General features: G+C 35.1%; 1 protein-coding gene across 6 annotated transcripts in view; it reads left to right on the plus strand.

Moving 5' to 3' along the window:
* The first annotated feature begins 805 nt into the window (after positions 1-805).
* The window catches only part of LOC106877025 (ras-related protein Rab-27A), a 35,410-nt gene continuing 12,608 nt past the window's right edge, over positions 806-23,607 (plus strand). The window contains exons 1-5 of one of the 6 annotated variants that reach the window (XM_052974866.2): positions 3,238-4,974; positions 5,115-5,498; positions 11,995-12,027; positions 13,329-13,417; positions 23,259-23,313. In XM_052974866.2, the coding sequence (XP_052830826.1) occupies positions 23,295-23,313 (19 nt within the window). In that variant the 5' untranslated portion in view covers positions 3,238-4,974; positions 5,115-5,498; positions 11,995-12,027; positions 13,329-13,417; positions 23,259-23,294. Of the gene's footprint in view, positions 4,975-5,114; positions 5,499-11,994; positions 12,028-13,328; positions 13,418-23,258; positions 23,314-23,607 lie in introns of those variants that run through there. The other 5 variants (XM_052974867.2, XM_014925804.3, XM_089337605.1 and 2 more) reach the window with 5 other exon arrangements.

Consider the following 23,607-nt stretch of genomic DNA (forward strand, 5'->3'; position numbering starts at 1 on the left):
AAGGTGTTCATCTGTAGATGACTTGGTAGGTAGGTAGAAACGAGCACCATCATCCTCATCTTTGTCATTGTCATCATTATCATTATCATTATTATTTTTGTTGTCATCATCATTTAATCTCCACTATGCTGGCATGTGTTGGATGGTTTGACAGGAGCTGAGGAGCCAGAAGACTGTGTGAAGCTTTTCTATCTGTTTTGACATGGTTTCTATGGCTTGATGCCCTTCCTAATGCCAACCATTTAACAGAGTGTGCTGGGTGCTTCTTATGTGGCACCAGCATTGGTAAGGTCAACAAGTGACTTGCAATACAAAACCCTTCAACACAAGGTGAAGTAGTATTGAGGGAGGTGGCTTGGTGGCAGGTAATGAGAGGGTACAACATGACAGAGGGACAGAAACAGGTGTCTTGCTGTAGAAGAGATAGTTGAAATTTATTGAAAAACAAAAGAGGAAGACAAGTGTATGAACAACAAGTATTAGTCTGACAATGGAGAAAATGTAAAAGTTTTTTACATTTCGAGCTTATGCTCTTCAGCAGAAAGGAATAAGAGAAAATAAATAGAGAAAGGATAAAAAAAAAACTTGTGGATTTAGCGATCAAGCATGGCACCCCAGTTTTATCCTGCCTTAAATTCCTTCTCTTTGGACTTGCATATCTTAACCACTTCCTGAACTTTCTGCACCTCTCTTCATCTACATAACAGCACCCCACCTGGATTACCACTGGATATACTGATTCTACTTTTACAGATTTCACTGGATTTTTTCATTGATATAAAGGAGATACATGGTTACTCCAGTTGGGGGGGGGGGAGAGAGAGAGAAGATAGTGAAGATGTGTCTGAGGTGTTGAGGTAATCAGAACAAATGGCAGGATTATTACAGATTATTACTGAATAGTGCAAGGATAATTAAGCTTAGACTAGTCTTGGAGGATGATTGGACAGTGGAGTTTATTCCCACACATACTCCATTATCTAGGCAAGAAACTGAACGGAAAGACTGATTCTACATGGCCTTCTTGCAGACTAACTCAATGATGAATATCAATGACCTCAGTGTTGAAGCTGGTGAATTCAATAGCTATGTTGGACAGCACCATACAGATTTACACAGAGTGATGGCTTTGGTTCATAGAAAGAGGTTTCTGTGATGCTAATGACTTTGAAGCATTAATTTCAAGAAACCAGCCAGCCAGCCGCCCACCCACCTGATCATCTATCAATCGAGTGGACACACATGTCAGATCTAATATATTCTCACCAGAATACAACACAGATTGATGATTTGAATGCAAGTCTTTCTCTGCAGAAGTATGTATTGATTAGCAATTATTGATTTTAAAATAAGAACTAGACAGACAAAGAGATACAAAACTGTCTGGAGAATGAAAATATGAGGCTTAAAGACACATAGAACAATTAGAAATTCAGAGAACTTTTAGTTGAAGCATTTGACAGAAAAAAGAGATGGAAACTTAATGCATGGAAAACACCTGAAAATTCACAACCCTTTAGCATTTAAACTGGTCATATCCAGCCCAAGTATTCTACCTGTGTTATATTCAAACTGGCTAGAGACCGCCTTAATAGTTTATTAATACTTTATATTATTGACCCCAAAGGGGTGAAAAGCAAAGTTGATCTCAGTGGGATTTGAACTCATAATATAAAGCACTGGGATTGGTGTACCTAGTCTCCAGTCTCCATGAAGCCACCCAAAACGAAAAAAACTGCAAGATAAAATCTCTTCTTCTTGACTTGGATACTTGGATCATAGATATATAAGTTTACATTTCATTTGTGTATGAGAAATGCTGTCTATCTTTCAGATCATTGAATTTCAATTACAAAATGTTTTGAGAGGATATCAAGTTTTATTAACCTTTTAGCATTTAAACCTGCCATATCCACCCTAAATAGTCTCTCTATTTTATGTTCAAATTGGCTAGATCTGGCCTCTCACATCTAACCTCAATGTTACTCAAAAAATAAACAACCACATCATCGAAATCTTGAAACTACAACATAATATTGATTAATTCAAATCAATGAAAGCGAAATCATGATGGCATCTGTACCAGTAGATCACTAAGAGCACCGTCCGAGCGTGATCGTTGCCAGAACACCAGCTGCCTGGCTTCCGTGCCGGTGGCACGTAAAAAGCACCATTTGAGCATGATTGTTACCAACATCGCCTTCCTGGCACTTGGGCACGTGAAAAGACATTTGAGCGAATTCGTTGCCAGTACCACTGGACTGGCTCTTGTGCAGGTGGCACGTAAAATATACCATTTCGAGCGTGGCTGTTGCCAGTACCTCCTGACTGGCCTTCGTGCCGGTAGCACGTAAAAGCACCCACTACACTCTCAGAGTGGTTGGTGTTAGGAAAGGTATCCAACTGTAGAAACTCTGCCAAATCAGATTGGAGCCTGGTGTAGCCATCTGGTTCACCAGTCCTCAGTCAAATCGTCCAACCCATGCTAGCATGGAAAGCGGACGTTAAACGACGACGACGACGATGACGACGACGACTGATGTGCTACAGATTCTGTCAGTTTACTGCCTTTATTTTGTTTTTAAAATGAAGATTCTTAACGATAGCTTTAACTTTAGTTTGACTTCCAGGCATTTTCACATGTATCTATGCACTACCACCACTCCCATCACCACCACCACATCCACCACCACCATCTACCACCACCACAACCACCCACTCACATGTAACACACACTTGAGTGCACATACCTTTACCTGTGATTTCTTGTGTCACTGAATATCCATTTCATTGTTTATTTTATTGTAAAGTGTGTGTGTGTATGTGTGTGTGTGTGTGTGTGTGCGTGTGTGAGTGGTGGGAGTGAGAGGCAAAACTGGTTTTGGTATTTAGTTTAGATGTTTCTTTACTTTGCCAATTTTAGCCCACCACTGGTGCTGACTTTTGTCATTTTCCTGTCTGTAGTTAATATAAGTACTCAAGTGGGTTGTATCATACTTTAAACCTCTTAACACTTCGTACTCTAACATTCTTGAAACCCCCCAGCACTGGACATAAAGCTACCCCGCTCAGTACTACTTTCCTTGCGGTTGATGGGTTTTGTCGAGTGAGTTACTTGGTGACCTTACCAGTGCCACTGTTGCATAAAAAAAAAAGCACCTACTACAGTCTGTAAATTGGCTGTTATTAGGAAGGGCACCCAACCATAGAAACCATGCCAAAGCAGGCATTGGAGTTTCATACAGTCCTCTGGCTCGCCAGCTCCTGTTGAGCTGTCCGACCCATGCAGGCATGGAAAGTGGACGTTAAATGGTGTTGAATCCATCTCTCAGCATGGGAGGTTCTGGTATGAATCTTTCGCTTGTTTCAGTCATTGGGTTGTGGCCATACTGGAGCACCTCCTTGAATGGCTATAGTCAAATGAACTAGCTCCAGTACGTATAATTCTTTTAAATTTGGTGCTTATTCTATCGATATCTAACGCTGAACTGCTAGGTTACAGAGATGTAAACAAACTAATGCTGGTTCTCAAATGGTGGTGGAAGACAAAAACAAACACAGACACGCACACACACACACACACACACACACACCTATATATGCATGAGGAGTTTCTTTCAGTTACCAATATTGTTGAAAGAATTCTCCTAGGAAGCCAGACAGCTGCTCTGGCAGTGATCCTGCTCAGATGGTGCTGTTAGCGCTTCACTGGCATGGGTGCCAGTCATCAAATTTGGTACAGTTACGATTTCACTTGCCCCAACAGGTCTTCGCAAGCAGAGTTTAGTGTCCAATGAAGGAAGGTTGGCATGGATGCCAGTCGTTGAATTTGGTTCGATTTCGATTTCGACAAAATATAAACAATAATACATCATAGAATAAATTTTTAGTTTTCAAAATGAAACAAATACTGTTTATTTCTGTATGCTTTCACCTTATCTATGTTTGAGTCAAAACTATTGAAAATGTTGCAAGACGCAACAAAAAGTTTAGAAAAATAAAAAAGAAGTAAGTGGAAATTTTACCAGCGAGTGTGTTAAATTATAAGGCACTAAAAGGGAATGTCTCTCCCCAGACACAATAGAATATGCTTCAACACAAGAACTCACATAAAGAATCTTGCAAACCAAATCCAAAAACGAAATATATTTGAAAAGTTATCTACTTTTTTCTTTTAATTGTAAACTCTTTGATCAAATCCTCAAAATGAATCTTATGTAACACAATTGCTTCTATACTTAGTACATATAAGGCATCCCAAATATTATTTTAGTAGGGTTAAAGTGATTTCTTTTGTGCTGTACACCATTCACCATTTCCTCCGCTGCCATTCCCTTGATGCTCTAAGCACATGCTTATTTTGCTGAATACTTAATTCAGTGCTGTTTACTGCCAACTTTGGCTTGGAATAGCCACGACTGTTATCCCTTCCTCTTGCAATTTTCCAAAAGGTTCTGGTACTTGGCATGCTTCCATCAAAGGACTTAGTATTCTGTTATGTTTCCATTCACATCTAGAGTACATTAAATGGATATTAAATCAATCAAGTACTTGAAAGGATTATATTTTATTGATCTCAAAGGATCAGTGGTAAGATTCACCTGCATTCTTTTGGTTTATGATCATGAAATGAATGAAAGCAATTGGCTATGAATAATTAAAATTTTGAAAACAAAAGACTTTTCTTCAGGATGAAGAAAAAAAAATTTCGAAAGAAGTTATAATCTGAAAATTGAGTGAGGGGAATAAAAAATTTGAAAAGTTGATTCTTAATAAAATCGTAATTTCGTCGATGAAAACAGACAAATCCAAAGAGAATTTTGAGGAAAAAGGAAGAGGAGGGAAGGTGCTTATTCGATCCATTCACCTGGACATTGCTGAATAGTAGTAATGTTTCCACTTTCGTTTTGTGTTCACGCACCGAAAGAATACCAGTTCATCTGACTGGGGTTGGCACTGAAACCGTAATGAACAGTAAGTATTACAAAGAAATTTGCACGATGCTCTACCGATTCACTCAATTCACTGTTTTTTCCGTTTTAAAACCGTAAATAAAGATATTTACTTTTTTATACATCGTTCACATTCAAAATACTTTATTTTTTTCATGACAGATTCCAGTGATTATTGTCTTGTCACGAAGGGTATTTCTCAAACCTAGACGTGTTGTTTACGTCAAAGCTCAATCATTTCAACGCCTGACTAGATTAATTGTCAATATCTGCCACTTATAGTCGAACTAACGAAGAAATTGTAAACAGAGCGGAAGAAATCTTAAAGTTCCACGCGTCTATCTTTAGTAATGACAACATTAGCGAAGCCACGCCCACCCCCCTGCCGCTGCTACTGCTGTCGTTATTGCTGCTGCTGCTGCTGTTGTTGCCGCCACTTGTTGCGCTGTCCACAGACCTCGGCAATAAAACACCTTTGGATCGGTGGCACAGATATTAGACAGCAAAAAGTACATTAAAAACTGGAATAACTCACTTCTAAAGCAAGTAAGTTAATTTGCCTAAATAAGCCAGGTATCGCTTTAAGGGCTTTATTTTTCCACCAATAAATTGACAAATATTTTCTACATACCTTTTCATTCTTCCTAACCATTTCTAATATATAGTTGTACACACAGCTTGGTGCTTTTAGCTATGTAAACATATTTATTGGCTTCATGTTGCGTACGATTTTCTTTTATATTAAACTTATAGTTTATTCATATATACATACATTATTCAATCACTCGGAAATAAAACCTCATATTTTAAATCGGCTTTATCTATAACTAAAGAACTGGTATCTCTATCTCCATATCTGTACATATCTTTCAACTTTCATACACCTAACTTATATTTCAAAATAGTACGAGATCGAATATTGATTATCATTAATATTATCACTCATATATTTTTTTGTTTTCTTTTTCAACACTGATCTTTATATCAATATATGGCAACATGACAGTCGTGTTGCGAAACAATTTCCCCCAATCTTCGACGACATGTAACGTACTTTATTGCATTTTTTGTTGTTCTTTTTAGGTGACATTTGACTCTTTTTCAAAACGTATGGTATTATATTCGGTTTATTTGCATCTATTTTATTTTCTAAAATTATTTTCTCTTAATCGATAATTATGTCACAGGTGTCTAAATTAAAAACTTCAAGCATATTAGCTCTACTTCAATACAATATTTTCAATCAAGTGATTCGGAACTAGTTGATCATTTAATAGATAATTTTTCTCCTTTTCTAAATTCCTCCACTAGAATCAACAGTATGGACGTTAATTGTTGAAATTCCAGATGTAAAAACTCTCTACCTGATAGTAAATCCGTGTAGACAGCAATAATCTTGTCATTTTTCTAGGTCAGTTTCTTTTAAACAAAATTAATTTCAAATATTTTGTTTTTAGTGTAAAGTTGTTTTCATGCTGAAACTAATGTCTTTAGTTTTCTAAAATGATCACACACACACACACACACACACACACACATACATATATATATATATATATATATATATATATATATATATATATATATACACTTTACACACACACACACACACACACATATATATATATATATATATATATATATATATATATATATATATATATACTCTTTACACACACACACACACACATATATATATATATATAAATACATACACACATATATATACACACACACACATACATATATAGAAAGCTGTCTTCACACATTGCACACAATAACGTTTGATTTATTTCATAGATACAATTAAAAAAACAAAACATCATTAATTATATTTTAAATAATTTTGAAAATGCTTCTTTTGATTGAAAGTTGAGTGACAAAAGGGGTAGAATGATTGACTAAATTTCTTATTGTAATCCTTCTACGTTCTGAGTTCAAATCCTGCTCTGTCAGTCGTCTTTTATCTGTCTTAAGGCACGGGCCCATGGGTAATTACTCTGGAGGCCCCACGTGTCTAAGGGCTCAATTCTGATCTATGTATGTTGTGGCATTCTTCAGCCTAGAGCAGAGTGGTTTGCTTGGGTGCCAACAATGCCGCTAAAGTGGCCCTTACCATACCACATAGACGTCCAAGCCTGTACGAGAATTGACTTAAAAACTATATCCTTCTAAAGAAAATTTGTACTACTGGGAACAATTTTAGGTGTATAGTACGAAAATTTGTAATAATTATGAATATTAAACATTTGTTGATTTATTCCAACCGTTTTCTAATATTGATCTGTTTTAGCTTAAAACAAATAAATAAATAACACAAAATGATATTATCGAAGAATCTTTTTTCACTCGTAAAATATATTGCTTTTATCTTTTTGAGTGCCAAGGTAAAACTAATTCCTTTGATTAGGAATTACATTAAATCAAATTTCGTTCGTCAATATAATTCTAGTTATATGTTAAGATGTCCAGCTTATTCTTTTCGATTTATTTCCAGTGTGATTTCCTTTTCTAATGACAACTGCAAATAAATCTGTATATATCATATGTGCTTGTGAACTCAGAGAGATATTCTCGAGTAGCTCCTACTAGTTCTGCTCGAACGTAACAATTGTCATGCTTCATTAAAATAAACAGCCAAATTCCACAGTTCTTTATGCAACACAATGTTAGATCTTTGAGGGTGTCATGTATTGCGTAAAGGCCTATAAAGTAAGGTAGGGGTGATGTGCGACAATTCCTGTTCATTGCAATATAGTGTTGGTTGAAAGGAGGACGTTTTAGTGCATTTTAATGTGTTTCAGATTTACTTTTGAGCAAATGTAAAAATACTCTTCAAACAGTAATTTTGTTTGGGTGTGTCTCTAACACATCAAGGTGTTTGCAAGGAGTTGAACATATTGTCATAGCAGGTGCGTGGGCTGTTAACAAATAATGGCTATGGATTGTGCCTGCAGATGTCTTTTATATGTCATCCTCCTCTGATTTCAATACATACACGCGCGTGCGTGCGTACGTACGTACGTATGTATGTATGTATGTATAATATATATATATATATATATATATATATATATATATATATATATATATATATATATATAGTATACGTATATGCATAGATCTATACACACACGTGCGTGTGTATATATACTTACATATGTGTAAATATTTATACATATGTGCATGTGTATATATGTATGCACACACACATATACACACGTTTGCTTACATATATCAACGCAATTATATACATATTTATGCAGACATATGTCTACATAAATGTGTGTACACGATCTTCATTTTCGTATCTCTTTTCTATACTTGTATGGATCAGAATTTGTTGAGACTAATTTTCTATGGCTGGATGCCCTTCCTGTTGCTAACCTTTACCTGTTTCCAAGTAAGGTAGAATTTCCCCAAAGCCAGGAGAATGGAAATGAAGGGCATTGCTTTTATGATGTTGATGCTAGTTTACGTTTATCATACAATGTCAAGACGTGTCAGTGTAACACACACACACACACACACACACACACACACACAAGCATGTATATACACATACATAGATGTATACATATGAATGTATGTATATAGAAAATATACATGCATTCATATATATGTGTGCATGCATATGTGTATCTGTGTGTATACATATATATATATATATATATATATATATATATATATATATATATATATACATATATATATATATATCATCATAATCATCATCGTTTAACGTCCGCTTTCCATGCTAGCATGGGTTGGACGATTTGACTATATGTTTGTGTGTGTGTGTGTGTGTATGTCTATGTGTGCGTATGTATTTTCTGTAGACAGATGCTCTTCCTGTCACCAATCCTCGACTGTTTCCAAGCAAAGTAATATTTTTCTCAAAGCTAGATATGCATCCCATGAAAGACTGGAAATGAACAAACCCACTTTTACGACAATGATACTCATTTACAACCATCACATGATGTCAAGACAAGGATACACACAAACCCTCACAAATACATACATACATGTATGTGTGTGCGTGTGTGTTTGTATACAACAGGCTTCTTTCAGTTTCCATCTACCAAATTCACTCAAAAGGCTTTGATCAGCCTGCTGCACAGTGGGACTGGATCGATGACCACATGGTTAGGAAGCAAGCCACACCTCTACCTATATCTACAGACATATGGACATAATGTTATATAATGTTTGTACATATATACCTATAAATTGTGTATAAAAACCACCCCATAATCTTTAATGTGGGGGTCATGACTGGAGGTTTTGGCATCATCATTGTGTCTCAGTATTTGTATATTACATGTCTATAGAACTGTTTTTATTTACATACTTCTCTTAATCGGTGCTCCTATATCTGTGCTTGTGTGTACTGTGATTATGTCTGTCTATCTACTTATGTATCTCGATATATATATATATATATATATATATATATATATATATATATATATATATATATATATACTTTGACAAGTTTCAGCCAGAATTGGCTCAGGCAAAGCTTAACTTAATAGCGTCAAGGAATGTGTTTGTGCGTCTATTGTCTACATTCAGCAAGTTTATAATGTGTTATACTGTACTCAGTATGTTTGAGTTAAATCTCTGTATAGCAGTGTTCAATTTGTGTGTGTGTGTGTGTGTGTGTGTGTGCGTACATAAGTGTCAAATGTGTGTTTGTATATTTATTTTAAATATGTGACTACATGTCAGTGTGAGCCATGCCATTATATATTTTTGAATAATAATAATAATAATGAAATTATTGTGTACAGTGCTCAGGTGCACTACAACTCATCAAGGGTGCATGTACAGTAGATAGAACTATGTACAAATGTCAGGAAAGTGAACAGTGTATGAGTCATGATATACATGTGTGCATGTGTATGGGGCGGAGGGATATCAGGTGTAGTGTTGGTGAATTTCAGGAAGCATGGAGGTTTTAAAGGATGCAATGTCTTGGCAACAAACAACTGATGCAGGTAGTTTGTTCCATGCTTCAGCGACTCTGAGTGTGAAAAAACGTTTGCGAAAGTCATGGGAGCTGTGCTGTTTTCTGACTTTGTAGGCATGCCCACGTGTGTTAGATGCATGGAGCTCAAAGTGGTTGTTGATGCGGTGGTTAATAATTTTGTGGGTGTTTACCAAGTCAGTTGCCAGGCGTTGGAGCTTCAATGTATCTCTGCCCAGGGAAGCAAGGCATTCAGAGTGTGGTAGATGCCTGATGGAGGGTATTTGCTTGGTTGTAATTCTCTGGACAGTTTCCAGGAGGTCAATGTCATCAGCAAGATAGGGGTTCCAGACTGGTGATGCAAATTCCAAAAGTGGCCGCACCATAGCCATATACAGCCTTAAATAGATAGCTGGAGAGTGGCTGACAAAGGTCTTGCTGAGTGATGCCATGACACCCTTGAATATCATCCTCACCAATTCATGGGCATCTGACCTTCAGAGCTATAAGACATTTTATATTTTTAAAATACATCCCTAATCATTTATTCTAAAAGAGAAGTCTGGTCAGAAATTCAGTAGGTTTGACTCAAGAATATTGGCATAGACAACAGAACACTAGCAGGCAATCTAGATATCAACTGTGAGACTACTCCAATAATCCTGAACATCATCACAAACTGGTATTCCACCACCGATTATCATGTCATTGAGTCAGCAAGGGAACTTCAATGTGGTTCCTTGGTTTCCTAGAAACAACAGCCAGGTCTCTTAAATCACACCCTACCTTTTTGAAAAATGACAGAGGAAAATATAATTTCACAAAAGTGGAAATGCAGTAGAGAAAGTGTAGAAATATGGAGGTATATATGATAAGGATCAACAGAGAAACACGGAGCACTGTTCATTAGAGATATAGCTAATATACACCCACTTAATTACTTTTTCAGATAAACCCATTCAACTAAAAAATGTTGCATACTCTCACGCACAATTAAAGAGAAAAAAGATAAACAAATTCAAACCCAAACAGTCAAGACCACTACATGCACACACTCACACACACACTCACGCATACACATCTACAATTGCAAGAAATGTAAGCACCACACCCCAGAAATAACACATACAGGCAATAATAAACATGAAAAAGCTAACCAATAAACAAATACAAGAACTAGATAACCTCCTATCCCTACACACACGCACGCACACAGACACATATTTTGCAGAAAAATCTGTCAGTGCCCTGTTTTATCTACTCCGCGTTTCATATATAAAGCACCCACTACACCCTCAGAGTGGTTGGCATTAGGAAGGGCATCCAGCTGTAGAAACTCTGCCAATTCAGATTGGAGCCTAATGTGGCCATCTGGTTCACCAGTCCTCAGTCAAATCGTCCAACCCATGCTAGCATGGAAAGCGGACGTTAAACGATGATAATGATATATATATATATATATATATATACATATATATATATATATATATATATATATATATATATATATATATATAGAGAGAGAGAGAGAGAGAGAGAGGGGGGGGGTAAAGACCTGCTTCAGTCATGAATGAGACATGAGATTGCACCAAGAAAGTTTCTCTCTGAGACACTGAGTCTGGGCAAGGTTATTTTGCAGAAGACCAGTAGTCCCCTGTGCATTCCAGCCTCCCTTCTCCACACCTCTGATGTTATCCAAGAGAAAGGCAAAGGCTGATGCAGCTTGGCGCCAGTGATATTGCAAATCATTTCTACAGCTGAGTGAACTGGAGCAATGTGAAATAGAGTGTCTTGCTGAAGAACACAACACACAGCCCTCTCCAGGAACTGAACTCACAACTGGCAATAGTCATCGGCTGACAATTTTTGGCTGGAAATTCCATATCTGCATAGTATTTACAGAGTCCGTTTCTCTCTCTTTCTCTCTCTCACTCTCTCTCTCTTTCTTTACTATTTTGATCTCTAGTATTGCTGATCTTTCACTGATTGACACAAGTTTCAGTGAGCAGAGGGCAGGGATTTGAAAATATTCTGTTAATCTCTCCTTTTTTAACTATGATTTCCTTGTAGATCCTATCTAAGAAGACAGCATTAATTGTGGAGGTAAGAGTCGTAGAGTTCATTAGTAGTAGTAGTAGTAGTTGTAGTAGTAGTAGTAGTAGTAGTAGTAGTAGTAGTAGTGGTGGTTGTATTAATGGTGGCAGTAGTCACAGTAGTGGTGGAATGAGTGGATGTTCGTTCATAAAATGTCAACATCAGCAGCGAAGGTGACAATGGAATTGGTCATTGATGTAGCAGAAATTACTGTGGATGAAGGAAGCAATGTTTCAACAGCTGAGCTTGTTTCCACCAGTAGTTGCTGACCTGGTTTGGTTTTGGTTGCCTGAAAATAATATGAGAACTGAATACATTTTTTTTTGGGGGGGGGGGGGGGGGGGTTTCTAGTTGCATTGGAATGTTTTTTTTTTTTCTTTAATTCGTTGCTCTGATCTCTTGTAATTCTGGTTGACTCATTTTTTTGTAAGCATTGTATACATTTTAATTTGATTGAGATTCGTTTCAAAATGTGGTCCATTCCTTGACTAAAGTTGTCATTTCTTATATAGACCATTTTGTGCAGTTATGCATAATAGACACCCACCACATACACACCTGCACACATATCAATACACATGCACACACACACATACACGTGCGCATGCGTGCAAGAGTTGTCTTTAAAGTAATGTAAAAGTGGGTGTACCTTTTTTGATTAACTGACATATGTCATTCAAATTACACAGAAATCATGCCGAAACAGACGCTGGAGCTCAATGCAGTTCTCTAGCTTATTGGATCCTCCTGTACTGTCCAATCCATTCTAGCATGGATAACAGATGCCAGATGATGTGTGTGTGTGTGTGTGTGTAATATGATACTGAGGAATAGTAGTAAGTTTATATATATATTTCTTCATGTCTTGAAAGGGTGAACAACATTTTTATGCTTCTTTCTATCACAATATGGTATACATTTAAAATTTTACTGTTTGCTTTTATTTATCAAACAACATTATATGAATTTTTTTTTCTTTTTTTTTTTGGTTAAATACAATTATTTCATTATGGCATTTTAAGGAATTTATAATTTTGAGTATCATAACCATCCCCACCAGTATTTGGATTTCTAATTTTTCTCTGAGAAGCATTTAACTCCGGCTTGCTAATATCTCTCATGAATATTTATTAATCTGTCAACGATGGAAATTTTACACCTGTTACTTTGGTAGTTCAACTGGAATTAGTTTTTATCATATCATCATAATATTAGTAAATGACCAGTTGAGTGTGTATTTTTTTACTCCAAACTAAAAGCTTTCTAACCCCCCTTCTTTGCTCTATCACTAACAGCCTTTCTTATTTTAGATTTCATCTTTTCCTTGACTCAATTATGTTCTGGGGAATTCCTTGTGCTAACCCAACTTGGATGTATACTCCCAAGAATACACCTTCAGGTAATAGTGTATTTTATGTTTCATATTTCACACTGAGATTTTCTAACACCATCTCTACATGGAAATTTTTATAGAAAAGTCAAACTTTTTTTTAATAAGGAGTTTGTATTAAGATTCATCATATATTCCATTTTCACCTTTATTTTTGCCTTTGTTTCTATCTTGCATATTTTTGTGTGTGTCTTCTTTTACCTATAGTAAAGACATATTTCATCTCTGCATAACTAGGGACTCTCCTTAATGGTGTTTTTCACCTGTGGCAGAGAAATATCTTAGGATGACATTGACTGTGTCTGAGGATGGATTAGAATTCTCAGACCTATAGCTCTAGCTCATATAACATTCATAAACAGAAATAAACACCTGACAGTTCTGAAATACCACCATTTAGAGGTACCAACAAGATATCACCACCATTGTAATTAATTCAGCCTTATTATTACTCTGATAAAGCACGGATCTTATATTTAAGATGGTGTTCATTTAACTACAAGCATCATTACTCACTTTTACAAGAAGAGTGATTGATGAATAAAGCTTTACTTGCTATAAAACATCAAGTTGTGGCTGTTCATTATACATTAGTTCATTCATTTCCTTTCCAACTGCTTTTAATAGATTCACATTTTCACAAACTACTTACTGCACTCATATTCATATGTGTTTATTCTCCTTTATAAAATATTACCTATATTCTTCATTTCATTCGGTACTATTTCCAAATTGCAAAATCCTTGTATATTCTCTTGAAATACATCAATCTCTAACTCTTCAATTGCTCACATCCCAGCTTTAGAGCACTGTCTCTCTCTCTCTCTGACTTACATATGTCAGTCTTAGGCAGCACTTTTTTCTATGTAACTTATTTTTGTTTCAAAATCTATTCATTTCAAGGTAAAATTTGTAATAGGTTTCAGTTATTTATTAAATCATTTCAATGGTTTATTATGAATGTAACTTGAAAATGTTATGTATTTAATGTACTACTTCTTTAATTGAAAAATATATCATTCTTCACGGATCAGAAATACAAGACTCACTACAATTAGGACCAGTGTTTTCATCTTTCTTCAAGAACATGGAATAACCATAATGTGATTTTTGCATCTTTAGATACTGATCAAAATGAAAATAATTGCTTATCGTTCATATTGTTCAAGGTAACAGCAAACAGGAGAGATAAAAGAATGCTACAAACTTTAAAGCATTGCAAGGAAATAACATTTATTAGAAAGAAAATATGATTTAGGAAATGTGTACATTGTACTTGCATTAAGTTTTCTGTGATTACAATTATGTAGCTACATCATCATCATCTTTTAATGTTTGTCTTCCATGCTGGCTTGGGTTGGATAGTTTGACAAGTTTTTACTGTATCATGCATCATTATCTGCTTTGACATGGTTTGTATGACTCGATGCCCTTACTAATGCCAAATGCCTTACATCATGTGCTTGGTGCTTTTTTCTGTGACACCAGTACATCATTCAGTTCTCAAGTCTAAAACCACTTTGACTGAGTTGGACTGCAGAAGAGAGGAAGGTGGCTTTATACTTGGAGATGCAAGGTTAAATGATGAGAGAATAGAACAGGTCTCTTGCTGTAGATGAGATACACGGTTACTTACATTACTGAAGAGTGAATGAGAGTAGTTTGAGTGGAGCTTGAAGGAGAGATAAAATAGCAGAGATGTGGTATCAAGGTGGATCCTGATGATACAAGAAGGTGAACAAAAGTGAGTGGGAACAGAAAAACTGAGTGTGAGGATGGGTAGAGTTTGTAAGAGTATATGGGGTGAGTAAGTGAGGGTAGGTAAGAAATGGAGAAAGGTGTATGGGGGTGCGTGTATGGAATGAAAAACAAGGATAGATGGGTTGTTGATAATGTATATGAGTTGGTGTGAAGGTAGGAGAGTGTAAGTGAAGACTGTGGAGATCAGGTTGGGTTGAGGAGTAGATGTATTGAATGGTGGACTGCTGATACATATGAGATGTGGTGAAAAGTAGGGGAGAGTAGGTGATGACTGACAGTACAGAAAGCAGTGAAGAGTAGTAGAATAGTAACAATAATAAAGTAGACAAGGATGAGAGCGAGATGATGTGTGTGTGTGTAGGTTGCATGAGAGTGAGGGGAGAAGTAGATGCAGTGCATGGGAGAGTGACAGACAAAAACTGAAAGAAGCCAGTTGTGATCTTCCATGAAAACATGTCTGGTCATGGAGAATATTACCTTACTTGAAAACAGGTAAGGCATCTGGTCATAGAAAATCTGTCTCAACAAATTGTCTGACCCATGCTAGCATGGAAAAGTGGATGTTAAATGATGATGATGAGGATGATGACATATAATATAATATATATATATATACACACGTGTGTGTGTGTGTGTGTGTAGCACAACTAAATGACATATGTGTGAAATATATGCATTGGTGCTTTTTTCTTAAATATGCTGTTCTCAGTGATCATTTTTGTCAATTCCATATATGCATCAAGTTTATTCCACTGGGATTTACTGCATTGTAATGATATTTTGGAGGTTAATGATGTGTTAATAATTAAACTTACTGTGGATGTTTTATATTTATACATCAGTTCACTGACATGTATGTGTGTGTGTATATATATGTGTGTGTGTGTGTGTGTGTGTGTACATATGTATGTACGTATGTATGTACGTATATATTTCTGAAATAAAATATTTATGTAGTCAACTGGTTTTGTTTATGCTAATCATGACTAAGTAGTTAGTGGTAATGTTATAATTTCATGCTTCGGAATGAAAACTTGTTATGATAACAGGAAATTATAACATCATAACTACATAGTCATGATTAGCATGAGCAAAAGCGGTTGAGTAAGTATTTTATTTCATATGTGTGTGTGTGTGTGTGTGTGTGTGTGTGTGTGTGTGTGTATAGATATAGATATATTCCAACAAAATTTTTGTGCATTTTCCTTTCTTTTATATTTTTTACTACAATTCACTCTGTGGAGTTTTTTCTTCAATCATTTGTCTGTATATATAAATATAAATAAATATATATATATATATATATATATATATATATATATATATATATCCATTTCCAAGTAAATATGTGTATATATACATACATACATATATATATATATATATGTGTGTGTGTGTGTGCATGTATGTATATATATATATATATATATATATATATATATAAATATCTTCTTTTGTCTATCATATGTTACAGTTATTTGACTGTGGCCTTGCTGGGGCATTGCCCTTATGGATTCATATATCTTTGTAGTTTCAGCCTGTTTGCTTTTTATGGATGAATGCTTGCAGGCTGAAACTTCAGAATCTCTGTCGTCCCTTGTTCTTCTGGATGTATGATAAATATTTACTCTTGCGTTTAAAGTTAAATTGCTTTTATTGTTATTCGACATTAAAACAAATCTGTGTGTGTGTGTGTATGAGAAGCTTCCACACAGTTGTGTCAGCCAGATTCATTCTGAAGGGATTGGTCTATCCAGGGCTATATTAGAAGGCATTTGCCCAAGGTACTGTGCATTGGGATTGAACCTAAAGCTACACAATTGCGAAGTAAGCTTCTGAACCACACACCCATGCCTGTGTATGTAGAAACCATGTCAAAGTAGACATTAGAGCATGATGCAGTCCTTAGCCCTATCATAACCTGTCAGACTGTGCAGCTTATGCCAGCATGGATGAATAAATGGATGTTGAATGATAATTTTATAACATGTTTGGTACTTTCATGCAATCTCCAGGCTCTGCCCACATGGCATAAGAAGTTATAACAAGACGATAGAATAAGAGAAAATGTGAAAGAAGGTGAGAAGAAAGTAGATGTAAAAGGTGAAAGGCTGTAAACACCAGGAAAGGAAAAGGAAACAAGAAAAAAGGTGGAGAATTAGAGTAATGTCCCTTTTAACCATTAAGTCATAAGGCTAAATGGACAGGGGCCTAGAGTTTGTGATACAGCTGCTCAATCCAGAGAGGATGATATTTTCCAATTCGCCAACAGGAACTTATCCATATGTTGAGGTCTGCTGAAAATTTCAGATCTGGAATTTAGCAGTGTGCTGTGCTCTTTCAGCTATGCATAGTTTACATTGTTTTGATCCCTTGACATATGGTGTGAACTTTTCAACTATTTTCACTTGATTGTGTGTAGTGTGGCATTAGACTTCAAACACCATATGTGGCTAACCAACTTAGTGGTTTCCTTACGGCAAAAGGACAAAAGCAAAGCCATATATATATATATATATATATATATATATATATATATAGTATAATAAGGGTGAAAACCTCATAATATGCATATAAGAGGTTTTATGTCATCATTTGACAAGAACATGATATCCTACATTGGAGTTTATTCCTGGGCAAAATACTCATGTGGAACTCCTCTTTACATAAGATTCATCCACCTTGATAAAGTGCCTGTATATGGCTGTTACTGAATAGCACTCAACTGTATAATTATTATAAAGAATGTTTTATAATGGGTTTTGAATATAAACTCAGCAACTTAAAGCTAGAATGTGGCATAGAAACAAATGTCACCTACTATTAAAAGCCTGTTATCCTCCATCTTCTTGTTATAGTATCCTCATATATATATATATCATCATCATCATCATCATCATACACACACACACACATACATACATACACAAGTGTGTGTGTGTGTATTAATGCACATAGCAGCACACACACACACACACACACACAGATATAACAGTGGTTCCCTCTCGTAATATATATATTTGCATATATTTACACACTCATATACACACATAATGATTTCCTGAGAATTGGGGTTGTTTAATCTTCAGATCTTTTTTTTACTATTATTTTATTTATTTATTTTCTTATTCTGATTATATCCTTTCGAAAATGCATAGTTCTCTTCTTATCATATTGTTTTCATCTGTTCACTGAATCGAAGCAATTCAATTGTGCCTGCTTGTTTGTTGTGGACTGTCACAGTTGAAGTAGTTTGAAGAATTACTTAGTTTTATGACATTGATGAGATATTCTCATTGAAAGTTAAAAACAACCAAAGGATCTCTATATCATATTTTGTATCAGAGAAGGATTTGGCTTCAATAATTTGTTTTTGTTTTAATGGCGTTTCTATTTGTTTCTGTGCAGAATGCAGAACTATGAGGACAAATGAATTTATAGCTTTCTGTTTCTGCCTTTTATAACTCAAATAATTCTCATTTGTGATGCCATTTTATTATGCTTCAGATTTCTGCCATGCCCTATACCTTTCTTTCTATTTGCCACATGTTATTTCATCAAGCTCTTCCTTCCTTGCAAACTATATCACATATCCTAGGCGCAGGAGTGGCTGTGTGGTAAGTAGCTTGCTTACCAACCACATGGTTCCGGGTTCAGTCCCACTATGTGGCACCTTGGGCAAGTGTCTTCTACTATAGCCTTGGGCTGACCAAAACCTTGTGAGTGGATTTGGTAGACGGAAACTGAAAGAAGCCCGTCGTATATATGTATATATATGTATATATATATATATGTGTGTGTGTATATGTATGTGTGTCTGTGTAGCAATGTTAATTGCACTATATATGTTAGCAATACTCTAGAGTGGGTTACATTTGTTCTTTGCTGACTGTTAACAAAATAATTGCAACTAAGTTATATTCTGGTTCTGAACAGAAATTCCTTATCTTTAGAATGTGGTTTTGACAATATTGTGTGTGCATGTGCATGTGTGTGTGTGTGTATGTGTACGTGCACATATGTATGTGTGGGTGTGTGGTCTCCATGACAAATTATCAGAGAAAATGTAATTGTAAATTTATGATATATAATAGAATTTGTATCTGGTAACTATATTGTGTATAATTACATTTGTGATGCTGTTGTTATTCATTGAAAACCAATCTTTTATAATTTCCTAATATGATAATGAGCGTAGTGTTTTTATATATTTGTGTGTGTATATATATATATATATATATATATATATATATATATATATCCAGAATCATGCTGGACACAGAGGAGGAGAGAAAATAGTAATTCAGTGAAGGAGAAGTAGTGAGAGTAATAGCCCTGACTGAGAGGGAATGAGAGAAAGTAATAGCAGTGAGAAAAAGGAAAGGGTGATAGATGAATAAGGAAAGAAGGAAGGAAGGGGTGAAAAAAATCAGCATTTCAACTCTGTATGAGTATATGTGTGTGCACGTACAAGGGAAGTATGCGAATGTATGTGTGATTAACATGTACCTTATTTATATATAAAATACTACAATTAGCCCTTATTATTGACAGCACTTGGTCAGTTAGTGATATCATAATTACTTAAAGGATTTGTACATGATACATTAAATAAATTGGTTCAATATGTAGTTATTTAGATATAATTTAATAAATACAGGTTTATATAAATGTATCATTTATAGTCAGATTTTGGTCCTTGAACCTGTTCTGCATGTTTCCTTGGTATGTGTGTTACTTGCATTTTTGTCCTGTTGAAAGTGACTATGTTAGCACATCTCTATGAATGGATGCATTTGAGGTGTCTGTTTTAAGGAGGTAATGTTTTACTGACTAAGGGAGGTGTCCAGGTTAGATCTATGGAATGTTAAGGGGTGAAGAGTAGCATTATCTGCATGTGAATAAGAGCAAGGAAGTCATTAATATACACATGGAAAAGTATTGGCGTCATAATTGAACTTAGGGGATTGCTAACATTGTGTGTGTGTGAGAAACAGAGAGAGAGAGAGAGAGTAGTTTGTATATTGTGCAATACAGTGGTCTAACAGGAAACTTATATCTGAGGAGTTGGTAGCTATACAGAGCACATATGTGAGCAACTTACTAGTTCTCATGAAAGATACAATAGAAGGTTTTCATGATAACAAAGTGTTTGATATAGAAGAGCAAGCCTCTTGTAGATCTAGTTCTACAGAAACTGGAGAGAAACAGAGAGAGATTCAAGCTCTGCTGAAAGAGGAGGTCATCTACAATCATCTTCGCCATCTTTGAAATTTAAGAATTAAGGAGAGCAGGTTTGTTGCCTGCTTAATTATTTCAGATTGTTCCAAAGTGAAGTACATACACTGACAAAATGAGTTGACACAGAACTAGCAGAGTTCCAATGCTCTAAGCACTGGAATGTTTGGGAGGCATGGATTGTCGTGTCATAGGAATGTTAAAAAGTTTTATTTTGATTAGGCAGTATTAAGACAATAAAGTGAATAAAGACTGAGTTTGGAAGTGAAACGTACTTGAAGAGTTGGTGTGATGGTAAGGACATAGGTTGGTGAAGATGCTAACTGATGCTGATAGTTCAACATGGTATATGATCTGGCCTCTGTGAAAATAATATCGGTATAGAAGTGCAATTTCAAATAAAAAAATTTGTTGTTTGTGACCCAAAACCATCCTCGATTGAGTAGACTTTCACTTGTAGTTAGTCCATCAAATGATTAGGTATATAATCTAAAAACAACACAGCACCCATGACTTTCAGAAACACTCATCAACTCACTACCTCATGTCCACCAACTCATTGTATATTTGTGTTACTGCTTATATTATCATTACAATGATTTTAATTTTGAGCTAGATAGCCATGTATCACCAATCCAGCCCATACATATTTGTTCCTCTAACCAGCCTTACCAAGCTCTAGCCTGGAATCTATGCTAAACATCATAAATTCTATCTTCCCAGAACTGTAATTCTCCAACATTTCCAGCCCACATTTTCCTTACAAATAATGACTTCAAACTAAAGATTATTAGATTAACTTTATCTGTTTCAGATGGCCTGTAAGGTTTATGAGTACTTCCTCTGTCTAAATAAAAATAATAATAATAATAATAATAATAATAATAATGATAATAATAATAATGATATTAATAAAATAATCTACTGTTATAGTTTCAAATAACAGGTGAGTATTTAAAAGTAAACGTAAATATTTGGTAAATTAGGTCCTCAGTCCAATTCTAATATCCAGTGTCAGCCATTTTCTCATTTAACGACACTGAAGCATCCCATCTAATTGTGAATCAAGTTTGAAAAGTGGTGTCTTTCAGCTTGCTTGAAATTTTTTCAGCTCCTAGCTATGTATGGTTATGTTTTTATGAGCATTCAAGGTAGTAGGGTTAGGGTTTAAGCTGAATTTAGAGCCATATTTGAGGTTTAATATTTCAAGGTGTAAGACAGTGAGTTGGGAGAATCATTAGCATGCCAGGCAAAATGCTTAGCAACATTTCATCTGTCTTTACATTCAGAGTTCAAATTCTGCTGAGGTCAACTTTGCCTTTCACCACCTCAGAGTCAATAAAATAAGTACCAGTTGAGCACTAAAATTGCAGGAGTGTGACATTTTCAACCTTTGAAACTTTGTACATGCAACCTGCTCTAAGAATAAATTACAAAATAATGAATGACTATAGATGTCCCAATTGTTATCCAGATGATTCTAAACATTTTTTTTTTAAATTTCAAAATGTGAGAATTGGTAGGATTTTGGCACTCTGGAGACAGTTTCGAGAAATTAAGCTATTCACATTTTGAAAAAAGACACAAATATCTATTATTCTACCAAAATTTAGACATTGAAAATATTTAAATCTGGAATTATCGATCATTGAAGAGTGACCTAAAGCTTAAATTCACCATGTTTAACCCCTCCAAGAAATCTAATGTGGCACCATTTGTTTTTTACTTTTTCTAAAAAGATTTTCTGTGAAAAAATTTCAAAAGAACATAGATTTTCTGATAAAAAGGGTTTCAGCTCTTTAACACAAAGTCATTTGCCTCTAAAATAGGTAATAAACTGACCCTAAAATCCAGGTACATAATTACATGGAAAACTTTGTACAGAGTAGCTTTGTGCAGAAATGAGTGAAAATCCAATGTTGGATGCTTTAAAAGGCCACTCTTCAATGATTAATAATTCCAGATCTAAATTTGGGTGATGCACTTGACATCTGTGTCTTTTTCAGAATGTAATTGATTTAATCACCAGAAACTTTTCCACAGGTGCCAAAATCCAAAAAATCTCACAATTTGAAATTTTTTTTTCTCATTGTTAGTATCATCTGTAAAATAATCGATGCATGTACAATATTTCATTATTATTTATTTGTAATGTATTCCTGGAGTAAGTCTCATGTACAAAGTTTTAAAGATTGAAAATGTCCCAATCCTGAGATACTAGACATTAAATATGGTTCCAAGTTTAGCTTAAATCCTCAAATTTGGCTCAGCCCCCAACTCTGAATGCCCTTAAAATCAGAACCATACATAGTTAAGAGCTAAAGTTTTCAGGATTGAATAGGTATAAGAACTACTTCACTTATGAAGAATTTCAGGCAGTTTCAAAGACACCACCTTTTAAGCTTGGTTCACAATTAGGCGGAACCCCCCACTTATAAAACCAAAGACTGGGTTGGGTGGGTACTGCCCCCACTTATAAAACCAAAGACTAGGCCGGGTGGGTACTCAGCATTAAGAAATGAATATTACCAAATTTTTATCGTTTGTTTAAACCATAAAATTCTGCACTATGCATTAAATATTTTTCATTTTAAGAGCCATCACACATGGAAGTACCATTTTTCCATGCTTTCTCACAATATATTAACTTTCTAAACTCTGCTTAATTAGCTGCACCTAAATTAATTCTCTCTAGGCATAAATAAATAGTCTGCTTGGCAAATTGAAATTCTTCCAAATTCTACAAATTTCGCATTAGCTTGTGTTTTGAAACTGGCCATCTCATCATATAAATAAAAAAAAATTGTGGTTAACAAACTAATGAATTAGTTGTTTTTTTTTATGATTTCAGGCTTTGCAATAGAAGAAACAATCCCCACTGGCTCTAATGATGACAAAGATGAAAAGTTGAGTAGTTTGTTGTTTTTTTTTTTTAATATTTAGTTGAACTAAATCAGTGTCACTAAATAGGTAATAGCTGCAAATTAGTTGAAAATTCTGAAAAGGGCAAGAGAGGCATATTTTTCTTTTATTCCATAAATGGGAGAAAAATTGAAATATATTAAGTTTCTCGGGCAGAATTATATATATATATATATATATATATATATGTAAAGTATGTATAAAACGTATATATTGTGTATATAAGTGTACATAAATATTGAACTATGAGAATGAGTGCTCAACACCACATTCGTGGA

The sequence above is a fragment of the Octopus bimaculoides genome, chromosome 19 (assembly GCF_046866305.1).
Source record: "Octopus bimaculoides isolate indiv1 chromosome 19, ASM4686630v1, whole genome shotgun sequence".
Taxonomy (NCBI): Eukaryota; Metazoa; Mollusca; class Cephalopoda; order Octopoda; family Octopodidae; genus Octopus; species Octopus bimaculoides.